At 41.8% G+C, this 26,570-nt stretch overlaps 1 protein-coding gene across 2 annotated transcripts; it reads left to right on the forward strand.

Annotated features, from left to right (window-relative positions):
• Positions 1-8,107: 8,107 nt before the first annotated feature.
• Positions 8,108-26,331, forward strand: HRH1 (histamine receptor H1). Of its 2 annotated transcripts, none has more exons than XM_055709666.1 (4): positions 8,108-8,318; positions 21,110-21,241; positions 21,766-21,861; positions 23,835-26,331. In XM_055709666.1, exon 4 carries the CDS (start codon positions 23,943-23,945, stop codon positions 25,371-25,373), a length of 1,431 nt encoding a protein of 476 aa, XP_055565641.1. In that variant the 5' UTR covers positions 8,108-8,318; positions 21,110-21,241; positions 21,766-21,861; positions 23,835-23,942; the 3' UTR covers positions 25,374-26,331. The 2 variants fall into 2 exon arrangements, with proteins under 2 accessions (XP_055565641.1, XP_027668759.1); XM_027812958.2 differs by lacking the exon at positions 8,108-8,318 and adding an exon at positions 8,516-8,805.
• The last annotated feature ends 239 nt before the right edge of the window (positions 26,332-26,570 follow it).

Genomic DNA, 26,570 nt, shown 5'->3' on the forward strand with positions numbered 1-26,570 from the left:
TGCCATTAGTCCCACTTGGACAGGAGACCGGACTAGATGACCCCCAGAGGTTCCTTGCAACCAACATTTCTGAGCTCCTTTTCACCCCAGCTGCACAGAGCCCAGAAAGCAAACAGGGTGGCACACTTCCAACTCGGACTTGCAGAAGCTGGTACTGAGAGCTGAGGGCGTAACAGCTCCGTCCGGTCCCCGTCTGTATCCAGTGGGAGGTGGATGGCCGAGTACAGGGAACGGGCAGACTTCCCTGCCTCTAGTCGGCTCTGGGCGTCGTGGGTCTCTCTGCTGGATGATAACACACAAACTTTGCCCTTCGGCACAGCACTTCCTCCACTATTCCAAGGACCTTTAAAACATCAACACTCCCTCACTCCCTTTCATCTTTTTTTTTTTTTCCTCTGTTATGGCTGACACATACTCACCCCTTGTGACGCTATACAGCCCTCTGAGGACTAGAAACATCTGTCTTATCTAGATTGTTTAATCTTTACTACTCAGTTTCTCTAACGACCTCTTTTTATCCTGTTCCAGAATAAATCATCCACTGTAAGCATAAAGGAACACTGAACACACAGAGTTAATTTCCCTCTTTATCATGAGAAGTGCCTGTCACAATCTACAAGACAAAAATCAGGCATTTTCACAGTCCTAGCAGACAAGTTCTCAAGTGTTTTATGAAGACTACTATTTTGAGATTTCCAGAGAATTTTTACCACACTACAGACGTTTAAGACCGTAACTGTAATTTCTGACAATTTTCTTAGGAACTTCAAGTTAACTTTCTGATGTGAATGTGCTAGACCTATGGCCAAAAACCTGACCACTCAAATGGACAGGTAGGATAATGACCCACACTTAAACAAAAAATTTCCCAGATGTACCTCGCATGTCGAAACTATAACGGGAATTCTATATTCCCATCCCAGCGCTCTGTTTCTCAGAACCTAGTGCTCCAACATTGTCCAAAAATAAAGACATCTTAATTGTAGCCTGATTAGCAGAGAGAACAGTCTTAATCCTAGCTATTGTTTCTTTTGTGTTCCCCAGTTACTCAAGAGAACACTATAGCCACAATTGCACCGTCCCCAGATCACGCAGCAGACGTAATGGCACATACTCCTTGTGCCACCCCGTATTGTAAATCCAGAGTGATCCTTAACAGGCAAAGCCAGCTGTTCTCTCTACATAAGGGCAAGCTAGAATATACATTATACCTGTATTAGCTGCCCACATAGGCAGTAACTGAAACATTGCCCTGTATTAAAGTCCACGTTTATATAGCAATTTCATTGCTCCGTTGATATCAAAACAACCTCTTAAGGATAAAGGTAACGCTTAGCAGGTGAAGAATCTACAAGGTGGAGCAGTAATGTGGCCAAAGTCAAAGACCAGGATAAATGGGAGAATGTGAAGTCAGCGTCCATATCTTTGGATCCTCCATACAGAACCCCTGGTCTACCCAGCCCATTAAACTCATCGTGCCTGTCTCGTTCTCCCTCAGCCACGAGGTACAGGTGGGCCCAGGGCTCTTCAGCGAGAGTATCCATAACTTCAGCAGAGGCTGCCCAGCTGTGCCTGAAACTCCCGCTCCTCCCGCTTCAGCAACGTGAATGCCTAGAATGTTCTTAAGATGACATATTATCTTTCAGCTTTTGGTATACAGATGTTTGATTTGAGAGGGAACACGGGTTTAATTGTCCAGTCCCAGAAGGGCCACCCAGGATTTCTATTCCATAGGTGCACAGTTACCAGGAATAGCCACAGTTTGAACCAAGGTGTCCTGAAGCCCAGGTTATGCTTCACGCCTTTACACTTAAAGCACATCCACACAGATATAGAGGATGACCAACATCTTTTCGCTGTAGCTTCAATGGTTTGGTCTCTATTGCTCTATTCCAAGATAAAATGCTAAAAAACACAGAGTAAAACTGAGTTCTGCCCAATTAATGGAATGAAGTCCCTCTACCCAAGTACTGCTCCATGTATCGTTTCAAACAATGAGGCATGAATATTTTCCCAACAAAGCAAGCGGAAAAATTTCCACCCTTAAAAGAGACTCACATTTAGGTCCTTAATCTCAAGACTAAATGATATTAGAGCTGATACTGTTCAGGAAACAAACCTATTGCAAAGGGAATATATCTCCACCACGGTGCGGAGCTGATTTTGTTAACAATGTTTTCCAAAAGCAGGAGGAGGTCGGGGGGCTGGGGACAGGGGTTGGTGAGGGGGTGTGTGTGGGGGTGTTTGTGCATAAGTAGGCCCTGAGGCAGGAACCCTGGCATCCAGTCTCAACACCAAACTAACAGTGAGAGCTTTCTACAGCTTCCCTGTCTACAGGCCGTGCATACTAACCACAGGACGGCCAAGAAAGCACCTGCTCTACAGCAAAGTCAAGAGGGAAGAGACTCTTCATCTAGCTCATTATCAGTTCAAGAGGACACTGGTTCCCAAACCAACTTACTGTCTGGTGCCACAAACAAGATGCAGAGAATGCTTTACAGCTTCTTAAACCTGTTAAGATATCTTGTAACACCTGGAAACGTTATGTTTACACACATAACGTCCTCCATAATCGCATTCTCTCATCTGGAAATGGTTTCAGTCTAACATCTCTTCTTTAAATAGTTGTTACCTGTGTTACTTTCACTTTCTACCTGATTTTGCATTAATGCGTCTGCTCATCCCTTAATCATTTTTCAGAACTGCAACTGTAAGGGTTACAAAGCAAAATGTTTAAATCAATTAAAAAGACAAGTCCTGGGTCTTCGGAACAGCTAGGTTTTTGTTTCTAGTAATTTGGTGTAATTACATACATCCTGACAGTATTTTTTTTTCACTGTAGCAAACAATGATTTTTATTCCAGTGATGCACCTCAGAGATGGTCAAAACCTTCAGGATTTTGAATTCAGAAGAACACCTATATTCAAAGTAGTTGGATCCTGGTTTTTGCAACAGAATGTTGACAGAGCCCTTGCATCATCAATTTATTTCTCAAAAAATCCTAGAATTTTGTCTCCTTGATTTTTATTAAGACATTATTAGCTTGCTGAAAGCTACATGCACCAATAAATAATACTGACACAATAGCAAGGAGTTAGTGACAAAATTCAGACTGTCCTTACAGGATGACTTTTTAACTATCAGAATTATGTTTGTCATTATCTAAACCACAAGAAACCCTAGCTATTACCATAAAGAAACCCTAGCTATTACCATAAGTACTTACAGTAGCAATTCAGTATAAGAATCACTAATAAGAAGTGTTCTGATGTAATATCACTTAGAACATTGCAAGAGAAGACTTCTGAATTGTAACAAGTTAATTTATACTGCACGTATGTGTGCCTAAAGTATGCAAAATGAGGTTTTAATAAGTAGCAGCAAAAGTGCAAGGGATAATAGAAAGTTTCTACGGGAGGAGAGAGTTATTCCTACAGCACAGTTGGCACAACTTCAAAACACGCATTGATAAATTACTGGGTTTTCCAGAAGAATATTCAAACCTGTAGTGCTACAGGAAACAGGGTCATCTGAAAAACATTATAAACACCACTAAGAAGCAACAGTTTTTAATCAGAGAACAGATTACTAATTCTAACGCTATTTGTTTAAACTGTTCATGTTCTTATGCATGTATTTTGTTTTGTTAACAAAGATCAAATTTCTCTGTAGCATCACTGCTCTCTTGTTATTGACAAAGATCTAAACCCCAAGAACAGATGCACAAGGCTCACGGCGTGTGCCGAGTGTTCCCAGTACGTTACGCTGCGGCTGGCACAGGTAAGGTTCCACCGCAAGGCAAAGGTGGTGAGATCAGTCCTGGGGAGGTGGGAGGACACTGACCTCACACACCTGTGTCTTTCCTGAAAGTGACCCTGGGAACTGTTCTGTTCAAGTTTTATAGCAAAATAGCTATTACACACTCCTTCCTTAACACAGCTCACTACCCCCATTTTTAGCAGTTTAACTTGTTAGTTCAACCTTTATTTATTTATAGGAAAAACCTAGTAAAGACATTTTCATACAGTAGCAGACGATGTTAATTCTTACCAGGGAAACATTAAGCCAGATTACACTTTTCTATTTTTCCTTCCCAGGTGAGTTTTAAATACAAACAGCAGAAGATATTTTGGCTCTAAGAAAGGCTATTAAGACACTCCTCTCAGTCACAGATTCCCAAAAACATGAAATACAGATATACTCCACATACATGAGGCCAGTGGAAAAATAAGAGAAGCCTGAATTTCCCAGAGAAGATTAAAAGTTAAAGAACCTAACCTGGAGGAAAGCACATTCAGAAGCCAAGTATTTCTGGAATTATAATAGCAAGAACTGGTTTAATTTACTTACTTAGTAGTCAATGCCATTTTTTAACATCTATAGAAGCTGCACAAGGAGTTTTCCCTTATTTTTGCCTGCACTTCATTCAGCTGCCACGTCTGCCGGTTCCTCTCTAAAAAATTTGAACTCGTTGACTAAGTTCACTCAGAGATGGAAATTCAAAGCTATCATGCTCTTATGTACAGGTTTAGTGAAGTATAAGAACAGGACAGAGAAGATAGTCAAATTATCATCCTCAGTGAAGGAAAGATTGCAGATTATGGGCAGAAATTTCTAGTTTGGGCTGGTCTAAGTACGTGCATTAGCCAGATGATATCATGTATGTAGATTAAAGCTCTTCTGTCTGCCTCTTGCCCAGGTGTTAACCACTGTGGACACATAAGAGAGAGGGATGAAATGGCGAAGGAGGCTTACACAGTAGGACAGTTGCTACATTAAACTTCAGGATCAGTGGCATTGTAAGAAAAACAGATAATTATTTAGGGATGTTTAAGTCTTACTGTGAAGAACATCTCCATAGACTGCCTATAGTTTCCTTAAGACTCTTCTAAGTAAAGTTTATTTCCACTGGGAACAGGAGTATGCATGTCAACAATATATAAGCTCATACTATAGATATAAATTCAAGTTATGTTGAAAACAGAAGCTAAACAGGCTAAATCCTTACAGCTTATCCAGAGCACTCAAATGGGTACATTTGAAAGAAGGATAAAGTAAAATCTAAATGTATCTGTAAAAAAAACCACCAGGATGCTTTGTATTTTCATGTTGAATATTAAACCTGATAATATTTCCAAAAAAAGGCTTCTTTTAGTTTTACTCACCTTGCAAGTAAACATGGCAACGGGAACCTTAGTCCACACAGTTCTGAGCATTCACATCTGCCCTTGGATACCTGTGACAATTGAGATAAGCTTTCAGTATTCTGAGACTCATCTTTCAATAGGCTACTTTTCAGTCAGGAAAAAAATTGTTAAGTGACTATAATGACATTAAGCGATCTTCCAAAACATCCAGTTACGCAGAATATAAGCATCTTAATAGCCTACGTGGATTGGAAGTAGCAAGAGTCCTGGCATATCACTAAAACCATAAAGCTTACAGGAATTTCAAATGCTTGCTGGTACCTGAAGACTCCTTGCAGTTACAAGAATCAATGAAAGAAAAACTGTAAGAAAATAACTGTCAAACAACCCAAGCACAAGTTTTAGCCATCTTTCAGATACTACTACTTTTGACATATCAGGCACCAACAAGAATTTGAGAAAATTTTCTCATATGCATGGGCAGATTAGTTTATCTGGTCACTATTTATGATAAAACTGAGCCTGTAAGTTACATTAAAAATGTAATTTCAGAATTGATTGTGGTACTCTGAAGTCTGATAATCTGCAGAATTAAAAACAGAGTAATAGTCATGCAGCCATTTAACAGATAGTTTTAAATATAATTAAAACCAAACATTGACAGGCACTTGTACTATTATTAGCCTGTGGCTCAGTCTTCCCAAGTTAACACTAATGGTGATGTAAATCAGTAACGCTATCACAAACCATAATCCATTTGACTTGTTTGAAATTCTGTCAAAGTTTGTTTGAAAGGCTGTCTCTACAAATTCTTTCACAAAAGCAATCTGAGTTGGAAGTTTATAAAAACACGAGGCTTGAAAAGCCTGCCAAGTTTCGTGCGAGTATTTTATGAAAGTCTTCTTTTAAATAAGCCCCTGTCCGTGTGAACGTGTTAGTAGACATGTTATGACACCTTTTGTGACTTCATCTGCCTCGCAATACAAGAGTTATAATTTCAGAAGAAATACAGAGAGAGAGACAGCGTGACACAATAGAGGCACATCCCCCACGCTCTTCCTGACAAGAATTCTAGCTCTTTCAGTCCCGGTGTAGAGCACAACAGCATCCTAGTGTCAGTTTTTGCCCACAGCACTACACGTAGCAAGGGATGGTGTATTTGGGTGCTTTCTATCTAAATGGAAATGCCACATTCTATCTCCAACAGTACAAAGCCCCTGACATTCTGGAGGCCACTTAAATACTGTTTGGAATAAACATGTTTTCTGGGCAATACGAACATCTCACAGCAACACTGCAGCACTGAATCACGGCTTCCAGTCTGTCTCTGGCTTTGCTTGCAGAAAACATTGCTTGGATGGAAGAGGTCCAAAGGAGAATAAGCACGCAGAGCAGTTGCAACTTGGTGTTATATGGAAAGTTATAAACTTTACTGACTTTCAATATTCTCCCAAAGGGGCCTACATAAAACCTATTTGCACATAACTAGTGGGCCAAAACAACAGCAAAGGAGGCTGAGCATGAAACTGCTGCAAAAGCAAAGCTAAGTGTTATTGATTAGGTAGCGGGTAAGCATAAGCTGGTAGCACAGTTGTTCTTCAAGTAACATTGGAACAGGCACAAACATGAAAAACCCTTCATCTCTTGCAGAACCACTTCCCAGTTAAAGCTTCTCAGCACTGTTCCGGCACTGTCCGACACCAGCAGAGAGATGGTTCTTGCACAGGATTGCTCTGACCGCCTGCAGGGCCAAATGCCTGATAAAGGACGACTTACACAAGACCCAAGCATACATTCTTTAAGAAATTGTTTTTATGGTAACTACAATGGGACAGTTACCACTTTACTCAAGAGCAAAAAGATTGTCTTAGTAGCATCAAGGAAGTACTTCATGACTTTGACCCCTCACTTGGCAGAGGTGCACTTTTCGGCAAAGGAGATCATTCTGCCGGACTGAGTGCGTGAGTGAACGCATGAAAATACATTTCCCCGTATTTTGCTGTTGCTTCATGCGGTGCCGGGGGGACGACAATACACAATGGGGTGACAGTGGTGCAAAGTTTACGATACTCTCGTTACACAGTTACAATACAGTTAAAAGTGTGTAAGTATGCTGTCTGCAAAAACATAATTGCATGAATTCTTTACAACTTGCGTAAGATACAACAAACGATTCCTTCTGAGTTTACATGGAGCTTTCTGCAACACTTGTCAAAACATTTTAAAAAGTGAAGGGAGAATAAATGCGATTTAAAAGAAAGGAGTGAAAACTGCTAAGTTGGTTGCTTTCCTTTGCAAAAAATCCCACCCCGTGTGTATGTTTAATATAGAGCAGATAGACTGGACATAGGTCCAGTCACCAAAAAAAACCCTTTAGGTAAGCTATGCAGTAACGTCTTCCACATCTGACATTTCTCAGGTCTTGAACTAGTTTTGTAAGACGGCGCCGCTGGAAGAAACTTTTACCAAGCTGCGTAAGAGCACCCACTCTTTGCCAGCGCAAGCGCACGGCCCTGCAGCCAGGACAAGCGCGGGGTGACCCCGACCCAGGGTCCCATCCCCGCTCCTCCGCAGGACCCCGGTGTTCCCGGGGTAACTCCTCGCGTCCCCTCGCAGGGCAGCTGCCCCGCTGCCGACGGAGCATCTCTGCTCCTCGGGCACCAGCGTCCCCAGAGCACAGGCGCTCCCGGCGCTCCCGGCCGCCACGGCAGCCGCCTTCGGGGGTGGCGGGCGGCGGCCCCGGCGGCGCCCCCGGCTCGGCGGAGCTCCCGAGACCCCGGCGGAGCTCCCGCCCCCCCGTCGCGGGGGTTCGCGGGCTGCAGCCGGGCCGCCGGCGGCACTTGAAGCGGGAAGGGGAGACGCCGCCGCGGGCGGAGCAGCAGCGCCCGGTGCCGGCCCCGGCCCCCCGGCCCCGCGGAGCGGCGCAGGCAGAGCCGAGCGCTCCCCCCGGCGGCGCGGGCCCGCAGACGGGCGAAACTCGGCCGGGAGCAGCCGCCGGCAGCGCACCGGCGGGGCGGGGCGCCCCCAGCCCACCCCACCCCCGGCCCGGCCCAGCCCGGGGGCGCGGGCACCGGCCGGGGAACGGGGAGGCAGCGGCGCGGCTGCCGCCACCCGTGCGAGCCCTGCGCCGCCCGCCGCCGCCGGTCGCCGCTCGCCTCCTCGCGTTGCCGGTGAGTGCGCGGGGCCCGCGGGCGGGGGCAGCCGGGCCGGGCGGGGGGCGGCGGCGCGGGGCGCGGCGGGGCGGGCGGCGGGACCAGCGGCCGGGAGCAAGGGCACCGCCGAGCTTGCGGCGCCCCCGCTGGGCTGGGGCTGCGGGCCTGGCGGAGGCGGCTGCTCCGCGCCGTGCTCCGCAGCGCCGTGCCCCGCAGCGCTGCCCCGCACTCCGCACGGCGCGGGGCGAGCGGCTCCGTACAGGCGGGCGCCAGGCTGGTCACCGCCCGACACGCCGAGGGGGCTGCGGCGTTCCCGAGGGAAGGGGCAGCAGGACACGAGGAGCTGCGCCAGCCTCCCCGGCGGCCGGCCGCGCACCCGAGCGCGCAGGGCGCGGAGCTGGCGGGGCACCGCGCGTGAGGATGCTGTGCGGGTGAGGGGAAGGAGGAGAAGAACCCACCGTCCCCATTACACCTGGCGGTGACTCTGGCTGCCTGAATATCGAAGGTCAGGGTGAGAAGGCCATCGTACGATTGCCGGTGGGGGGAAATCGTGGCTGCGTTAATTTCCACACGGGTCCTGTGGCATTTCCCGAATGCAGAGAAGTCCATCCCACCCTGAGGAGGGACAGCGGGAACGGGGGGTATAGTAGGGACATCACCTGCCCTAAAGCTACCGCTGGGCAATGCTTCGTGTAGCCTCTCCAGCCTTTCCTTTGCAGACACTGCGCAGGAATGATGGAGAGGAATCAGACTTCTTGGATAAGCTGCTTCTAAACTGTTTACTTGCAAGATGCCAGGCTCTCTAGCTGTAAGACCTTGTGCTCCAGCAGTTAATCCTAGCCATTCGTTTAATTCAACAAGCAACATTAAAACTGCCTGGAGAAAGTTAAGACATTGTTTTAGTCATATATTTATATAAATATATAAAAGGAAGAGTTCAGACACTCAATGGGTAATTGCTAAAATATGAAGGAGCTCATCATATTACTACAGTCAGGTTACCAGACATTTGAAGAGACTGACAACTCGATATATATTCCAAATTAGAGCAAAAAAATAATTTAGTACATTAACATATCTAAATGAGCTGAAACCAAACCTTTTAAGTAACAGGGCTTACTTTTGTTAACATACAAAGGGACAGTAAGTCCACACACCCACTGGGATTTCTAAATTTGTGCATCTTTGTGATGAAGTCTTTTGTATAGCTTAAAAGCACCAAAAGTTCACTTGGGCTGAAATTCAAGTTCATTTTGGTAGATTGCCAAAGAAGTTTCATATTGATCAGCACTTCAGTAGCTCTGGGGCTTGGGAGGGAAGATTCACAGTAAATGTCTGATTTTCTTGAAGCCTAAAGGGTTCAATCTGTTTCATAAAATGTTAAAGACACTGCTCTGTAGTCTTGTTTGGGTAATAGATCCTAATAAGTATTAGGAACACATTTCCTATTATGAATTGTAATATTAGTATGATCATGAGTTGGTTTGTGCTTACCTTGACCAGACACTAACTCTGGAGCAAGGCGAGTTCTAAGATATTTTTCCTTCTTTTGAAGAATAGCAACATTAGATTCTTCGATACATATACAAAGAGCTAGACAAAAGAAAACAACTTGAAGGATATGAATCTGAACTTGAGAAATCCATCTTTGTTGAAGCTGAATTATTTTTGTTCTAAAATAATATCCACATCTAGCATTTCTTCAGAATTCAGAGAAATTATTCATAGATAGGTTCATCAGTCTTTTTTTCCCCACTTTTTTGTTACACTGTTACCTGTAACAAGTGGTTAACTTTTATCAGACAATGAAGCTTTGTTTATCCATGCCCAGTTATTTCTACTGGAAACCATGAAACTGCATAGGAGGTATAGTATTGGGGTATGCAACCTCAACATTTAAAGGACTAACAGCTCGCATTTACATACATGATTTTTTGTTTAGTGATTCTCCAGTAGCGACTCACCAGGTCACTTGGAAAGAAACAGACAAATCCCGGTATCTAAATGGCTGGTTGAGCTACATTTTAAAAAGGTAACTATTTCTGACGTAGAAAGACTAAAACCAGCTTATTCTACAGTTCATCAAGGGTTGGAGTAAGTAGTAACACAAGGCAGAATCCAAAAACCTCTAAAGATTTTTTGCTGTCCCTGTATGAAAGATTTCCTGGTTTAGTGAAGTTGGATTAAAGGATTCCAAGAACAGAACAGATCCCCAGCGAAAAGGCACCACTGCAGCTACTCCGTTTTAAAGGCACCAAAACACAGAAAAATTCCCCTTATTTATAAGAGATTTTAAGCTTGTGGTTTTGTTTACTGCATCAAAGCACAAAGGAGTTTTCATCTACTACAGCAGTTATTAAATAGGCCTAACACCTACAGCAAAAGTCTCTTTTTACAGCTAGCTAATGGAGTAGGGAAGGGAAGGTTTCTCCAGCACTGTGCTACTTAATGACAATAACACTTAAATACTGGTTTGTTAAGAGATCACACTGATAATGAACTACATGATGCTGATGATATTTAGGCTAGCAGGGAAAATTAATACCCTATCTGGAAGCTTTAGGGTTCTAGTCATGGTGGGTTTCCCCCCAGTTTCTGGGAAAAAAATAATCCATATATGGGAAATACCACCACAGGAACATTTATGTATTTTTGTCATGGAAAAACTGACATTTAGTACAACTCAAAACAGAAAGTTGAGTCACTGGAAGAAGAGTTTAATAGAAGGTCTGGGTGTAGATTTTGAAGGCCAGAACATTCTTTGTAATTTATCCATTTTCTGTTAGCTCTTTTGGGTTTAGTGCTTGTGAAATATAGGCCCAGCATTAAAAAGAGTTGTGCAAAAATGCCAGCCAGAGGGGAAAAAAGGATATATCTGTCCACTGATAATTTCAGGTTAAGACACAGATGTAAAAAATACTACATTTCTTCGGGAAAAAAAGAAATTGTACATACATATCATATACAACAGTATCTAGAAAATAGTTTAATTAAGTTGGAATTATATTGCTGAGCACAGGTATACATCGTCAACAACTTAAACTTCTAAAGGTTCAGTATTAGTATATGAAAAAGAAGGTCGCTCATCAGAAGATGGCAGCATTAGACAGGACACACCCAGGCATCCCACAGGTTTCCAAGTCTCCCTCATGCATTCAACACGTGAAAGATGCTGAAGCTACACTTACAGACTGTCCTGATGTAGGAGATGCTACTGGAAGTTAAAACATGGTATTTGAGATCTCTTTCCTACAAATACTGACTCTACTAAGGACAGCGAATGTAAAAATGCCCTCTGCTCCGGGTCGGTATTCCTCAGCATGGTTTAGAGCTGTCAGTGATACACATTCATTAACAACAATCTTAAAAAAAAACCCCCAAACATCAACTTTCAAATGGCTAAGACTACATAATTTTGCTGAAAATTCTCGAGATGGGCTTCATTTTAAACTGTAATACATCAAAGTTCAGCTGCTTTCTTAGGATGTAGATTCCGGTAATAATCTAGCTGCGTATAGCCACGTATTGACTGCTTCCAGATTAGATGAGATTTTTAGGCTGCTTGTTGCATATTTGTTCATGTACTTTATTCACTGAGTCAAAGGACATGGCTCTACTACGATCCATGTACTAGAAGAAATTCAAGTTGATTCTAACATTAAATGTAACTTGGTCGCTTTCAGTTTTGTATGATTCTCCTGCAATTCACTATTCCATTTATGGGATCCCCCGTAAAAGAAAACCTTCTTTCCAGTTAAGCAGCTACAGTTTCCATGTGTTTGTTTTCCCCTTTTCTAAACTGCAAAATGTTCCTAAACAAATGCACCGAACCTACTGCCTTCACTGGTTCTGCTGACAAGCAACGAGCCTGCAACTGTATTCCTGTAAATTAAGGCTCTCCAGGTTATGAACCACATCCTGACAATTTTTTCTTCTTAAATAATAAGTAGTGTTTCCCTAGCCAAGTTTCTGTCAGTAGTTGAATGCCAGAGAATATTTAATATTTTTTCCTGATACTATTCCTGTAGCTTTCATATTAATCATACAGGCCAGCTATTACATTCCATTCCCCGCAAAAGAAAGGGCAGAGGGACGACCAGGAAAAACCTGGGGAAGCTCAGGGAAGCTGAAGCAAAGGACTGCAAAAGGAGAACCTTACAGCTTTGGCACGAAGCAGGATGTATTGAAATGCACAGGAAAATGCACTTTCTTCTATTCTTCCTTCGCTTTCCATGCCTGATTTCAACTATTGATCTGTGTCTCCAGGAGTTACAAATCACTGTTGAATATGCGTCAGTATTGGAACAATGAAAATTCAAAGCAGCAGAATGTGGTTTGGAGTATAAACAAACGCCAGTGTTCGAGATCTCAGAGACATAGGTGCTCTGTCCTTAGTTATGCATGGAAAAATAATGCTCTTGAGTCAATTCTCAGCCTAAAAAGTAACGTTAAGAACCCAGAACAATGCCATGAACCGGTAGATACTGTGGAAGCCTGCAGATTTCCGTGCTTCACTTCAGCTTTCAACACTATTTTTGAGTTCTAAAGAGAGGAAACAGAAAAGAGATGATGTGCAGTGGAATCAGTACCATAAATACACCAGCAAAAAACAATTTTGAAAGGACTTAAGCATAAACAGCATGTGAAATCTGACAGTATTAATGGTAAACTGTTTATAGCAAAGAGCATAGCCAGAGTAAAATTGCATGCCACAAATGGTAACTGTTCTTTAAAGAAGGAAACATAAGCACTGTCTTTCCCCTTCACCACTACTCGCTAGCCTTTGACTAGTCGTAGGTGGTTCAGGAGAATGTTTCAGCTCCTAACCACTCTACACCAAATCCAACTTCACAGGACTCCATTTGGTTTTGGTGTTTAGCTTCCTGCTTGGAGTAAAGTATTACTTAGCATTAAACTGTATGTTAAACTGTATGCTCATCTATGCAAATTAATCAGGACATGCATGCTCATACAATTAAGTGCTACTATTGCCAGTATTTTCCATTCACACAAGGATTTCTCTACACAGGAAAGCATTTTAGATGCACATTAAGCTTCACTTCTTGGGTATATACCTTACATAGTACAGGAAACTTTTTTGAACAAATATTTGATATTTTTCTGTATATTGCATATTATTATGTGAACACTTCCTTAGACTAACACGTTTGTATTTTGGATTCAATTTCCATTTTTGACAGATGGCCACAGCTCCAAGAATATGGCTTCCGATCATCATTTTTTTAAGTTAAATGGGGGGGGGGGGGGGGGGGGTTGTATACTGTAAACAATACCTAGCCTATACTTCTGGGTTCACACATACTTGGCATCATATAGGAACCATATGGTAAAAGTTGTATTTGTTGTCATCTGGGGAGATCAAATAATTAACTTCATAAAAAAAAAAAAGTGCAGAACACATACACAGGAACACACAAGAAATAACAAAACCAGAGCAAAGTTTTCCCTAGGACCGACTCCCCTGCACAAGGAAAAGAGCTTTGATGGCACTCTGGTTATGCTAATGAGAGTAAGAACCTTCACAGGAATGTTTCTGCAATTAGTCTTTGCTCAGGAACTGGCCCTTACAGTGTGAGTCTAAGTTTTGAAACCAACCTCTCGTGTTTGTGAGTGCCCAAGAACAGAAACATAAGACTTGATGGAAGGATGCAAAGTGAGTATCAGCTGAAGCCAAATAACTGGGATGAATTAGATTTGTTTCAAAATACTCCTTTTACAAGGTGCTTCTCCATGTAGATAAGGCATAAGCAAGTAGTAAATCATGCTTTTCATGCCAAATGGTTTCAAATCAGTATCTCCATATAGGCACAACTGAAGTAATGAACATTTCAAACTTCCAGTTGCTTGACAGTGAAGCTGTACTTGTACCATGAAGTCACATTCTTCCAAATTTTACAGAAATAATATGCTTTTGACAGGTTATAATAGTTTGTCTAGTTCCCCTGAAGTGATGTGCATTCATAACAGCATATAATTTAACTTCTCAATTAAGCTGGAAAGTGACTGACCACTCTGACATGCCACAGAAGCACACTAGTTAACTCTGGGACTAACTCAGTTCCATGTAGCAGCACAACACGCTGTTTAAAACTGGAAAGAGTGTAAGGTCAGCAAAGGTACACTATTGCAGTATTAGAAACATAACTGGCTACGCAGTTGGTTTGGTTTTGGGTTTTTTTCTTTTCTAATGGCAAAATTTTATATTAATGATTTAACAATACTTTTAAATGACCTCTGAGAAATTTGTCAACGGTAAAATAAGCATGTTTGTTCTCACTGCACAAAATGAAAAGCTGTTTTCCTTCCCTGACCCCCCACAAGAAATTTAACAGTAGATAGACTTAGTAGTTACCCAAAGATATCAGACTGTAAAGCGAGAGGAAGATTAAAGATACGATCCAGTACAGTATTCTTAATGCAACGAAGAAAACAGTGCACGAGTCAGGGGGAGGTGGGTGAAAGGTCAGAACACCAGAGGCAGTTATTTCCGAAAGAGACAAGTCTTTTCAAAAGCAGCCACCGTACAGCACCTTAATCAAAACTTGAGCTCAGACACTGCCGTGGTGACTCAATTTCCTCACAGAGTTCAGTGCTTCTTGTAGAAAGCTAAGGACTCGGGATGCATGTGTGCAAATAGGAGGGACAGCATGACTGTATATAATGATTTGCATTATTCATGCTAAAACTTTGTTTCAGAAGGCTGCGGAGGTCTAAACTTTTTGCTGGCAGATAGCTAAAATTGTAGATGATTTCATTCCCACTAAAGCCAGGACCCTCAGCCAAATAAAAGCATAAAGACAATCAGAAAAATCTGTGCTGACAGCAGCGTGTAGCCTGCCAGTCTGATTGATGCATGTGGCTGTGATTCTATAAAAACTAAAACCTGAAAATATCAAGTACAATCAAGTCAAGCATCATGTACAAGCCCAAAGCTGAACTTTCACTGATGTTTTCAAATCTTTCAGCCTGTCCCATTTTCTTGCTCTTTGAGTTATGCTTCACTAAGAAAACCAGATGTAGTATTTCCTTGATTAAGTAAAAGCAGAAGTATTTACCTGCAATCCTGACAGTCTGTACCCTAAAATCCAGATATACAAATAAAAATTAGCAATAGCACAGTAGTATTACTGGACTGAAAAGAAACTACCCTTCTATAAGCAAGTTACAAATTCAGTATATCATACAGTTATAATGATAAATGCCTTTTTTCTCCTTGGAAGACTTCATAAAATTCCTTAAAAACTTCAAGTTCCCTTCACAACAGCCTCTGCATTCTGTCTTTTTGTTGTTCATAAGGTCTGCTTGCTAACTGTAGAACATCACCCTCCAGTTTAGAGGAATAAGGATAAATCTGATGTCACAGATCAGACCACACCTGTATAAAAGGGCAGAAGTGATGACCTTGCTCTAGTTCCTTTGCAATGCTGCATGAAGTGGTCCCCTACTCACTGCTCCAAGCGTTGGAGGACCATTCACAGTGTACTGCATGCTCAGAATAAATGGATAAATTAATTCAAGAAGACTTCAGTTCTAGTTTAAACTGAGTCATCGTGTGCATTCCTAGAGATGATTGAATGAATATGCCTTAGGAGTGTGGATGTAACAGCATTACTTCTTCTATTCTGCTTTGTTCTTGCTCTGAAACTACACAGCCTATTCACCGTTTCGTTTAGGCAAGTGACTGAACCAGGAGGGGACAAAGAAGTGCAGTAATTCTAGCATTGGACCGTTCACTCTCTTTGGAACTGAAAGTGTGTAGAAGGCTTCAGAAACAGCCAGCTTGTCTTTGCCCTCCCCAGGAACAGCACCTTTGCCAACCACCACCAGCACACTGAAGGCCTGCACCTTTTCCCAGGGCATCCCACTCCTGAAATGAGCATGCAGACCACCAGTCCAGCAACTCAGCAATTTTCTCTCTGCAGTCTGGTCTGTAAAGTAGATTTCAGCACATCTGCAATAGTGTCCATCTGCTACATTAGCTCTGGCCTCATTTTTCCCTAAGACAGCATTTCCATCAAGAATTACTGAAAATTCTCTGCCACCAAATGCATGCGGTACAAGTTCATGCAAAACTAGACAGCCAGACATCCGAATCCGTCAGTTAAGAGTTTCTTCACAGTCAGGCTGGGTTGTTTGTTCACATAGTAAAAGATTTATTTATAACTCTCACTGCCTTTAGAATAGGTAGCGGGGCGGGGGGGGGGGGGGAAGGACGATTTAGGAGGTCTGGCAAAATTTGAATGTTCAGACACTAAAGCTTCAGATTATGTAATCTTTTCATTTCTGACTGCCTAGAAGAGATAACTCAAGCACAGATGGAATCCAGTTTTTCCTTTGATAGTGGCAGGCACTTTTCTGAGGAAAAAGAAAAAAAAACCAACTAGTTCTTAGACAGAGACAGGGGGTCATTTGAATGGAAACAGCAGGCAGGTTATCAAGTTTTTTCATTTACTATTGATCAAAAATTTTCCTTGAATATCAGCAGGTGTTGCCTGGGGACTGTTTTCTTACAGAGAAATAAGCAAGTCTTTGAGAGAAAAATTAATCAAACCCCTAACATGTTAATAATTTCAATACCTAAAGGATGATTTAATATGGTTTCTTAAGCACAACATAGCGAACAGAGGTCATCTGGAATCAAATCTTACCTTCTGCCTTGAACTTAGTCTGATGAACAAGAATTTTGTTCTAGCCTAGCCTTTTCTTATTGTGGCTGCAGTTTCTTTAAAACCTATCCACAAGAGAGATGCCAACATCTGTTTCTAGAAACTTACTCCCACTTAGTCAGGGCTAATAGGTTGCACCTGCACTAATGAGTCAGTAAGGCATCCACTTAGGATCTCCCAGTAGATTCTTGCTCCTTGGAAGAATTAGCACTGTGATACTATAACAAGCAAATAATGATTGCTGCTTTTCCTTGTAGAAAAAGCTGTTCACAGACAGTAAAAACTAAAGAAGGCATTTCACGGTGAGGTCAGGGTTTAGAAATGCTCAAGAGCTATCCAAGACCTCCATGGTCTTTTCCAACCAAATGATTCTATGATGCTATGGTCTTAGGGTGATTGTCTTCTTTAAAATCTATTCTGTATTAGTGAGCTTTGGCTCAGTTTAACGAGACTTAAACTGTCCAAACATTAAAACACATTTATTAAGTATTATTACAGTACCTCTGCTGAAAACTGAATTACAGATAAGGAATTAAATCAGTAGCTCCTGAACAAGGGTACATATACCACAACCAGTCTGCAGCCACTTTAAAATGGCGTGTGCCTCAATGAAGATCAAGAAGCTGCTATTGCGAATCACAGTGCTGTCATGATGCCCAACTGCTGATATTTGGTACCATCAATACCAATGATGATGGTAGGAAGTTTAAGAACAAAAAGCATAGGTTACAATCTTCTCTACAGCACGGTAGAGCTGATCAGTGAATTTCATAATACAGAGCAAGGCTTGTTATTTTCTAGTTACCTTCCGTTGGACAAAGTTGTATGGCAACATGTCCTAATTCTAGCAAAGAGTGGCAACTGCGTGGCAGTTCAGTGTAATCTTAGTGGGCAAGGATGTATGGCAAGTGGCATAAGGGCCAAAGCTCCAAATACAGGGTGGTATTAGAGGGCACTGATCAACAACATAACATTTCTGCAACTAAATGCAACCTCTCTGCATGCTGTTCTGGGTGCAGTCACCTTTGCTTCTTAGGAGGAGCTTACTGTTTTCTCTTGTACCGTTCTCTTGGCCTGTGTACAAGAGGGAGATGTAGGTCTTCTACAACTTTTTCCTTATTGAAAGAGCATGGACGCTGACTGGTGCAAGATGCACAAGAAATCATGCATTGGAAGCCTTCTTCAAGCCCTTAGAAGATTCAAGAAAGCCGTAACATTCTCTTTCCTGTACACACACGAGTGTGGGATTGCAGTATGTCTGCTATGCTATTGTCCTGGTTCTGGCTGGGATAGTTAATTTTCTTCCTAGTAGCTGGCACAGTGCTGTGTTCTGGATTTAGTATGAGAGTCATGTTGATAACACACTGATGGTTTAGTTGTTGCCAAGTAGTGCTTACTCAAAGCCAAAGACTTTTCCCAGGCTCTGGCAGCGAGCAGTGCCCCAGGAGCCGGGAGGGAGCAGAGCCAGGACAGCTGACCCGAACTAGCCACAGGGATATTCCATACCATAGAGCGTCATGCCCAGTATATATAAACTGGGGGAATTGGCCGGGAGGGGCTGATCTCTGCTTGAGGGTGGGATGGCCATCGGTCAGTGGGTGGTCAGCTGTTGTATTGTGAATCACTTGGGGTTTGGGGATTTTTGTTTCTGTTTATTTCTTGGGTTTTGTTGTCTCCCTTTTAATTACTACTACTACTACCATTATTGTTGTTTACCATTATTATATAAATTATTTGCTTTATATCAATCGTTAAACTGTTCTTTTCTCTATATATGGATTTTACCTTCTTTCTGATTCTCCTTCCCATCCCACTGGGGGTGGGGGAGCAAGCAAGTGGCTGCGTGATACTTCCTTGCCACCTCGGGTTGAACCAGGACAGCTGCTAAATGCCTGTGATAACTTATTGCTAAGGAGATTTCTGCATGATCTGAAAGATCTCAGGAGGAAACCACAGCAGCTTATGGTGTTGTGTGCTAGGGAATGCAAAGAGACAGTTGCAAGCACTAGTTCATACAAAGGCAACATTGCATTTCTGCTCTATTCCAAGCATCTTGTGGCCAACTCAGTCCCTTGGTACAGCTTTTTAATGGATTCAGAGGTATGATTTGGCTTCAGAAAAAACTGGATAGGTAGGAAGTATGTGCTGGGTATACAAGTTTCATGCTGAAGGTATGGGCACCTGTCCAGGCCCGGAATGGTCAGGTCTGGGGAGATTCTTTGTGATTCCCAGAGTGAGATTAAGACACAAATGAGGTCAAATGCCATAAAGAAAAAAAAGTTTAATAGTACTCGCATAGAGGCAGGAAATAGAGAGAAAGAGAGGAAGAATAAAGAGAGGTGCAATAGCTACCACCGCATGGAGCTGGGGGTCCCATCAGCCCGGATCGACTTCATGTCAGGTGGGGAATTCCACTCGGTGCTGGTTGTCACGGTTCTTTTATAGATGTTCGAGAGTTGTTCACCCAAAAGTCTCTGCTCCTTCCAAGAGCTGTTTTGCATAGCCTCACCCCTCACTCAGCGGTGGTGCAAGCACCCATACCATCTTACCAGAGAATTTTTCATCCTCTGGGGTCTGGGCGTACTTGCTGAGATGAGGGTACAAAACAGGAGATGTGTGGGTTTTGTGGTCAAGCAGATGCAGCGGTGTTTGGGTCAACGTCCATGGTCCGCCGAAGCCAGATATAGACAAGTTCTCTACAGGGCCTCTGAGTCGGTCTGCGGTCAGCCAGCAATGTTGAGACAGATAGCACCATTCTAAGAACGTCCTTCACACACCCTCTTCCAGTTACCTCCTATAGTGGCTTCTTTTTTCATCAACACTTATCATATTTTCTTTGGTGGGAGAATACTCACAAGTCAGGGTTGTAAAAGATCACACATGAAAAACAAACTGTTCAATAAGAAGAATGCAGCGGCACTGTAAAGCTTCAATATCCTAATCTAGCCTCAAGATCAACTCACTCTAGACTAGGGAAAATGGTTCTTGCAAGCCTGTTCCAGTGATTAATACTGTAGGCGTTTGTTACTGGGTATGGTCCCACTCCAGCCATGTTAGACCCTCTCATGTAAGTGGACATATTGCAATGGAAGATGTCAGACGGTGAAAGCCAGACTAAGATGCCTGCACTGCATTAAAGTTAAAAAAAAGGAAAAGATAATTAATGTCTAAACCAACATTGTTTGTCTAGGGTGTCTGAACAAATACAGACCCAAAGTCTAGACACAAAACCCCAGTATAGTAGTCAGGACTTTGGAGAGCAAGGGAGCTTTGGCTGGTTTCATATCTGACATTATTGTATGATTTTTAGCAGGTCACTTTGACCTATTCCTCCATTCCACTTTAAAATTTAATAGTACATGGCCAGCTGTCTATAAAGCAGAGAAGATAAAATCCATCAGGGACTATGAACTGCTCAAATGAATTGTGATGAAAATTACATTATCAAACAGAATTATTATAAATATGGAGAACCTGATAGTATGTGTATTTTTAAAAGAGAAAACGCATTACCCTGAGCTATTCTTGTTCTTAGCATTCTCAAATGATTTGCATCACCTGACATCATTCTTGGACTGTTATAGCCTGCATAAGCTCAGCATTTAATAAAATATATTTTAATAAAAGCGGAGCATGAGTTGAAAAGCTAGATCTTTATGCCTTCTTTGGAGCAGAAGTTCTCCAGATCAAATTCTGCTGTCTGCTTCCTGAATCCTACCCTATCTCACTGCAGCAGTGCTAAAGAGAAAGTTTGGGAAGCAGTCTACACCATTTACTATATCCTACTCTATGTTTTATTCCATATGCAGTTCATAAATAACCAAGGAGAGCTGTCTAATCAGATACTTTGCTGTTACTCTTTCTGTTGAAGACTCTATTAAAGTTGTCTTCTCGCCTTTATTTTGCCATAAATTTAAATTAAAATAGGTGGGGTTGAAGATCAGTCATTTCTTTATGAGGTCCCTGAAGCAATTAACATCAACTTCTTGACTTGACCATGCCCCATACACTTAACTCCAGCAGAGAGGTTCCAGTGTATAGCTGTGGGCAACCAGACAATGACAGGCTGGGATATGTTGGTTTAAGATCCATGGAGTTATTTCTATTCTCTTTCTCAAACAGGAGATGCTTGAAGCCTCTGTGATCTTCTGACATCTTGACTAGCTGTCACTGAAGAGCTACACATGACAGAACCTGAAGGCTGTACAGAATACAGAACTGCAGAATACGGCTCTGGAGCTCATACCCCACAGTGTACGTATTTCCTCCACCTATGCATGCTACCGCTACCAAGCACGCATCTTCTCTCGTAACACCAGGCAGTTGTAAGTAAAGCTTAAGGAAGAAGCAATTTAGGGTCTTGTAAGAAAGCACACAAACATTTTAGCTTCAACCCTGACTACTGGAATACAAAAGAGATAAAGGTAGCACGAAATACTGAACTATTGAATTGCAATATGAAATACCTAATATTGAATAATCTATTGCATTGTATTGTTTTGACCATCTTTAGAGTAACAAGGATGAGAAATCCCACACATACCTCTCAGTGTTAGCTGTGGAAATACTTTGAGCTAGTATGTCTACAGTCTCAGTTTCCTTCCTCATTTCTTTAAGAAATTTACCAGAACATAAACTCAGTCAAACACTATAAGAGAGAACTGGTAGACAATACATATCACCCTCACAGATATTCTTCTTATGTATCCTGGAGACAAAATTGGTGAACTTATCATATGGTCCAAGACTTAAAATATTAATCATTTTTTGGACTTTAGATCCACTTATGAAGTTAGCAGTTGGGAAGAAGAAGATACCAAAGCCATGGAGAATTTCTAGATAATGGAGTAGCATATCTACTCAACTTTGAAAAGGTACTGTTCTTACCTCTGCATTCCCTCCCTTCCTTTCCCCTTTTATTGTCAATAGTTGAGTTACTATGCTTGTGTTAGAAAACGGAAGAAAAACCACGTTTTATAATTAAGGCCTATGATTTGATACATAACCTTTATGTTCACAAGTGCAGTATGTACCTATAGTTTCTCCCATGCAGGTCACATCACCGTAAAGCTACACACTATTGTGTCTGTACAAAGGGAATCTACCACTCTTTGATAACATCTGCAAAATAATATGTAGAAATGAATGTGACTAGAAAACAAGCCTAACTGGGCAAATGTGGCCCACTCTAAAATAGGTTTTGTATATGCCATGGTGAGTGTTTAGTAGGTTGCCTTCTTGTTTTTTAACTGCAGTGTATGCACTGGAATTCCTCAGCACTCTAAGCACTGGGATATAGAAGATTTTAAAGAGTTTTCATTCTGAAGGCTCTACACATAATTCATGCCAAAGTTCTAAGCAAGTAATAATAGCTAATTTATTAAAGATTAATTATAAAAAAAAATTCTAGTATAAAGGAAAGGTTTGCTATGTGTTTCAGTCTCAACTCCTCTTATTTCCAATTTACTTTCCGCTTTAATGCAGCAAACAGCAGCCGCAAGCGTGCAGGACTGACGTGGCTTCTCCAAGTTATTGGAGAACAGTTCTGGCATATGTTTCTTGGGCATCTGAATGACTAGCAGACTTCATCCTAAAAGACCCTGTGGCTTTGGGCAACCTGGTTGTGCAGCCTGGTCTAGTGGACGGTGTCCCTGCCTGTGGCAGGGGGCTTGGAACTAGGTGATCCTTGATGTCCCTTCCAACCCACCCCAGTCTATGATTCTATGACCCTATATTTATATTCATTTGAGAGGCTGCAAGATGCTTATTGATCCTGAAAACCCCTATTATTTTCCCGGAACTTTTATTGGTTTGTGTTTGAAATAAAATAGGGCTGCCATCTTTAAATGTCTGAAATCTGTGTAAGCCTAAATTGGGTAGGAAAAGTTTATTCATTAGCTATAGTTTGAACGAATGCCTACCAGTGAAAACATAGGCACTGGGTGCAACCTTAGGAGTTATTTGAGACTCTGTATCAACTAAAAGTGCATACAGCTGGAGTCTTTTTATTGTATGGAGTACCTTGTCACTTGACATCGTATGATACCATATTATTGGTGGGTAATTAAATCCAACTGCTGTATTCCCAAACTGTTAGATGTAGTTTGTAAATAATGACAGGTGTGTGTGGCGTCTGAAGGCACAGGCTCCAGTTGTGGTGCAACCAGAGACACTTTATTGTGCAGAGAAGCCCATATTTATATCTCTGAACCCGGATACAAATTCCAGCTGTATGTACTACCAGGCTCAGGGCAGAAAGCATTCATGCAGTTACATAGCTATAGATCAGTACAAGCATGCAGACACCTATTTGCTACTAGATAACCATGTTTATCTTTCTTACTCTCCTTTACAATACCCAGCTGTTCTCTCATGTCCTGCCAGATCAGACGTTCTCCATCCTCCTCTCACACATCTCTCTTCAGGCATTCTCTATCCTCCCCTCCCACAGGTGTGTTTAGAACTATTTAGTACAAAACATGTTAATTTGCTTTATATTAACACATTGTAAAGTGGTTTGCCAATATGTAGTTTATGTTATGGCTCCTGATCAGCTATTTAATGAGATATAACAAATTAAAAGTGAGGACTGAAATTTCTTCTCTAGATCCTGGGGTAAGAATTACATGAAGCCCCATAAAACACCTCTGTAAACAATTTTGGATTGGTTCATAGAGCTTGCTCCAGTACTTTCCATAGAACACAAACTACCCATATGCAAAATGTTGTAAAAATTCATGATTTAGGAAAGTCCTAAAATGGACAGTGCTAAGCTGAAGCACAGATTAGTTTTATTATTTTATTTTACTACTACAGTGATCAAACGTATTTCTGTTCTTTTCTATAGTTCTGGAAATAACAATCACAGAGCAAGCAAACACATTTTCATCCAGGAGTGTAAACCAAGACTGCATTTCCAAGGCCTGGACATCTCTGATTTTCATTCCGTGCTCTCATGCAAAACATGTCAAACACAACAGAGAACTCAACTAACCCTCACTCAGCTCTTCTAGGTGTGTTCCTGGGAAGCGTTTCACTGATCACTATTGTCATGAATATATTAGTACTATGTGCTGTGAAAACTGAAAAGAAGCTGCAAACAGTTGGCAATTTATACATTGTCAGCCTCTCTATTGCAGATCTTATAGTTGGTGCAGCTGTTATGCCCCTGAATATTGTTTATCTCCTAAGTCCTGTGTGGACTCTAGGCTTACCAGTCTGTCTGTTCTGGCTGTCAATGGATTATGTGGCCAGCACTGCATCCATTTTCAATCTCTTCATATTGTGCATTGACCGTTATCGTTCAGTTCAGCAACCGCTGAAATATCTCAAGTACAGAACAAAAATGAGAGCGTCACTAATGATTTTGGGGTGTTGGTTGCTCTCTTTCATGTGGATCATTCCAATCCTAGGATGGCATGTTTTTGCTAATAATGGGGAAAGGAAAGTAAAGGAAAACAAATGTGAAACTGAGTTCTCTAAAGTCACCTGGTTTAAAGTGGTGACAGCCATTTTCAATTTCTACCTACCCTCTGTCATGATGTTATGGTTCTACTATAAAATATTCAGAGCTGTTCGAAAACACTGTCAACACCGAGAGCTCAACAATGGATCGTATTGGTCTTCCTCAGGAAAAAAACCCATACCTCAGAGTAAGACGAAGAACAAGCAAAATATTTGCCTCCAAAAGCAAATCTTAGATGAGGACACTCCTCCCAAAGACAAGCAAAGCTCCCCTCAGCCCAAAAATATGGAGGCAGAGCTTCATTTCAGTGATTCTGATAAGTCTTCAAGGCCGTTTGTTAGCAAGAGTAATCAGCAAGTCCTTAAATGGAGCTGTTTTCCTCTCACCACTGCCCAGCCTGAGCCAGGCCTGGATAAAGGAAAGAAGTGCGTGTGTGTAACAGAAGAGAACGAAAATGAAGAAGAGCCTAGCTCACAAGACAGTGACTTAAGTGATGCATCAGACAGCCACACTTTCACAGAGGAGGTACCCTGCAGAGAGCACTCCAGTCCTAACCCTGAAAAAGCCTGCAGTCCCCAGGAAAAGACTGAGAACAGGGAGTTCAGAGGACTGACTTCCCTGAGGAAAACCTGGCAAAGTCTGCGCACCCATTCCAAAAGGCACGTTCAAGGACTGCATGGGAACAGGGAGAGGAAAGCGGCTATGCAGTTAGGGGTCATAATGGCAGCCTTTATGCTGTGCTGGATTCCCTATTTTGTATTATTTATGGTAATAGCTTTCCATGGCCATGAACAATTTTCAAAATTACACATGTTCACTATATGGCTTGGCTATGTGAACTCCACCTTAAATCCATTCCTATATCCTCTTTGTAACCAGAATTTCAAGAAGACATTCAAAAAGATCCTTCACATCCACTGATACGGGTCTGGGGGGGTGCGGGGTGTTGAGCTAAAAAGCAGCTTGAGAGTTCAACCAAATAAAAAGTTCCTGTTTCAAAGACAAACACCATGGGTAAAGTAGACAACTTCAGAAAACTGTAATTTATAAATAAGTGTTAGTAAAAAAGTGGGAAACATGGATTTAACAGCTTTGACAGATTTGAAGAAGAACTGATTCACATCAGGAATCTGAAAAACTCAGGGGGAATCTCAGAACTGTTACACTGTTGTACACATTTTACAATTTGAGATTACCTCTTTCATCATGTAGAACAAAACCTGGAGATACACATAGAGATCTTCAGTACTTATAAATTATTCAGCTACAGAAAAGGAAAAGAATAATGTTTCTGTGACTGGCCAAATATATTTTTTTCTTTCAACTTCATTAAACACAGGAACACATCACTTGTGCAGTGAGATCTGCAAGTGGAGGTACTTTACACAGTCAAAGAAAGAAGCTTCAACAGTTTGAATAGGATAGATATTTTTAAACAGCTGAAGCTTCTTTCTTTGACTGTGGCGTTATAGCTTCCCCTAAAAACAAACTTTTCTGAAATGTCAGTTATATCGTAACCTGCCATATCTCTTTGATGTCATGCTTGCTTCATTTATACCTGTACATGTTAACTTCACTGAAAAAAAACCGAAGTATTTTTTTCATAGAAATTTTGCTAAGATTTTCCATAATCAACAGATTATGACTATCTATTCAAGAAGGGCATGCTGTTGTTTCTAGACTTATGGAAAATGGTTGATGATAGATTGCACATATTTTCTTCTTCCTGGAAGCTGGCAAATAACATAAGCATGCAGTGCCAATATTAATCCATACATCCTTATCTTGTAGTAGGTAAAGTCTTGCTATTGTAATGAGACAAACTCATGAGCAACTCAAGCTTGCAAAACAAACAAAAATAAACATGAAGTATGTTTACCTTTTCTATCCTTTATATTTAATTGCATTTTATAAATCATGCAATAAATGCTGTAAAATATTTCAGGAGAAATGCACAACAATAGAGTACTCTCTGTTGGAAGGGGATCTCAGGAAGACATCTAAGTGCAACTTATAACTCAAAGCTGGGCTGGCTTTGACATCACATCATGTTGCTCAGGGCCTCGTCCACAGCTTGAATGACAAGCACCTGTGAAAACAGCTCCACCTGGAAAAGCT

Source organism: Falco cherrug, chromosome 4 (assembly GCF_023634085.1).
Source record: "Falco cherrug isolate bFalChe1 chromosome 4, bFalChe1.pri, whole genome shotgun sequence".
Taxonomy (NCBI): domain Eukaryota; kingdom Metazoa; phylum Chordata; class Aves; order Falconiformes; family Falconidae; genus Falco; species Falco cherrug.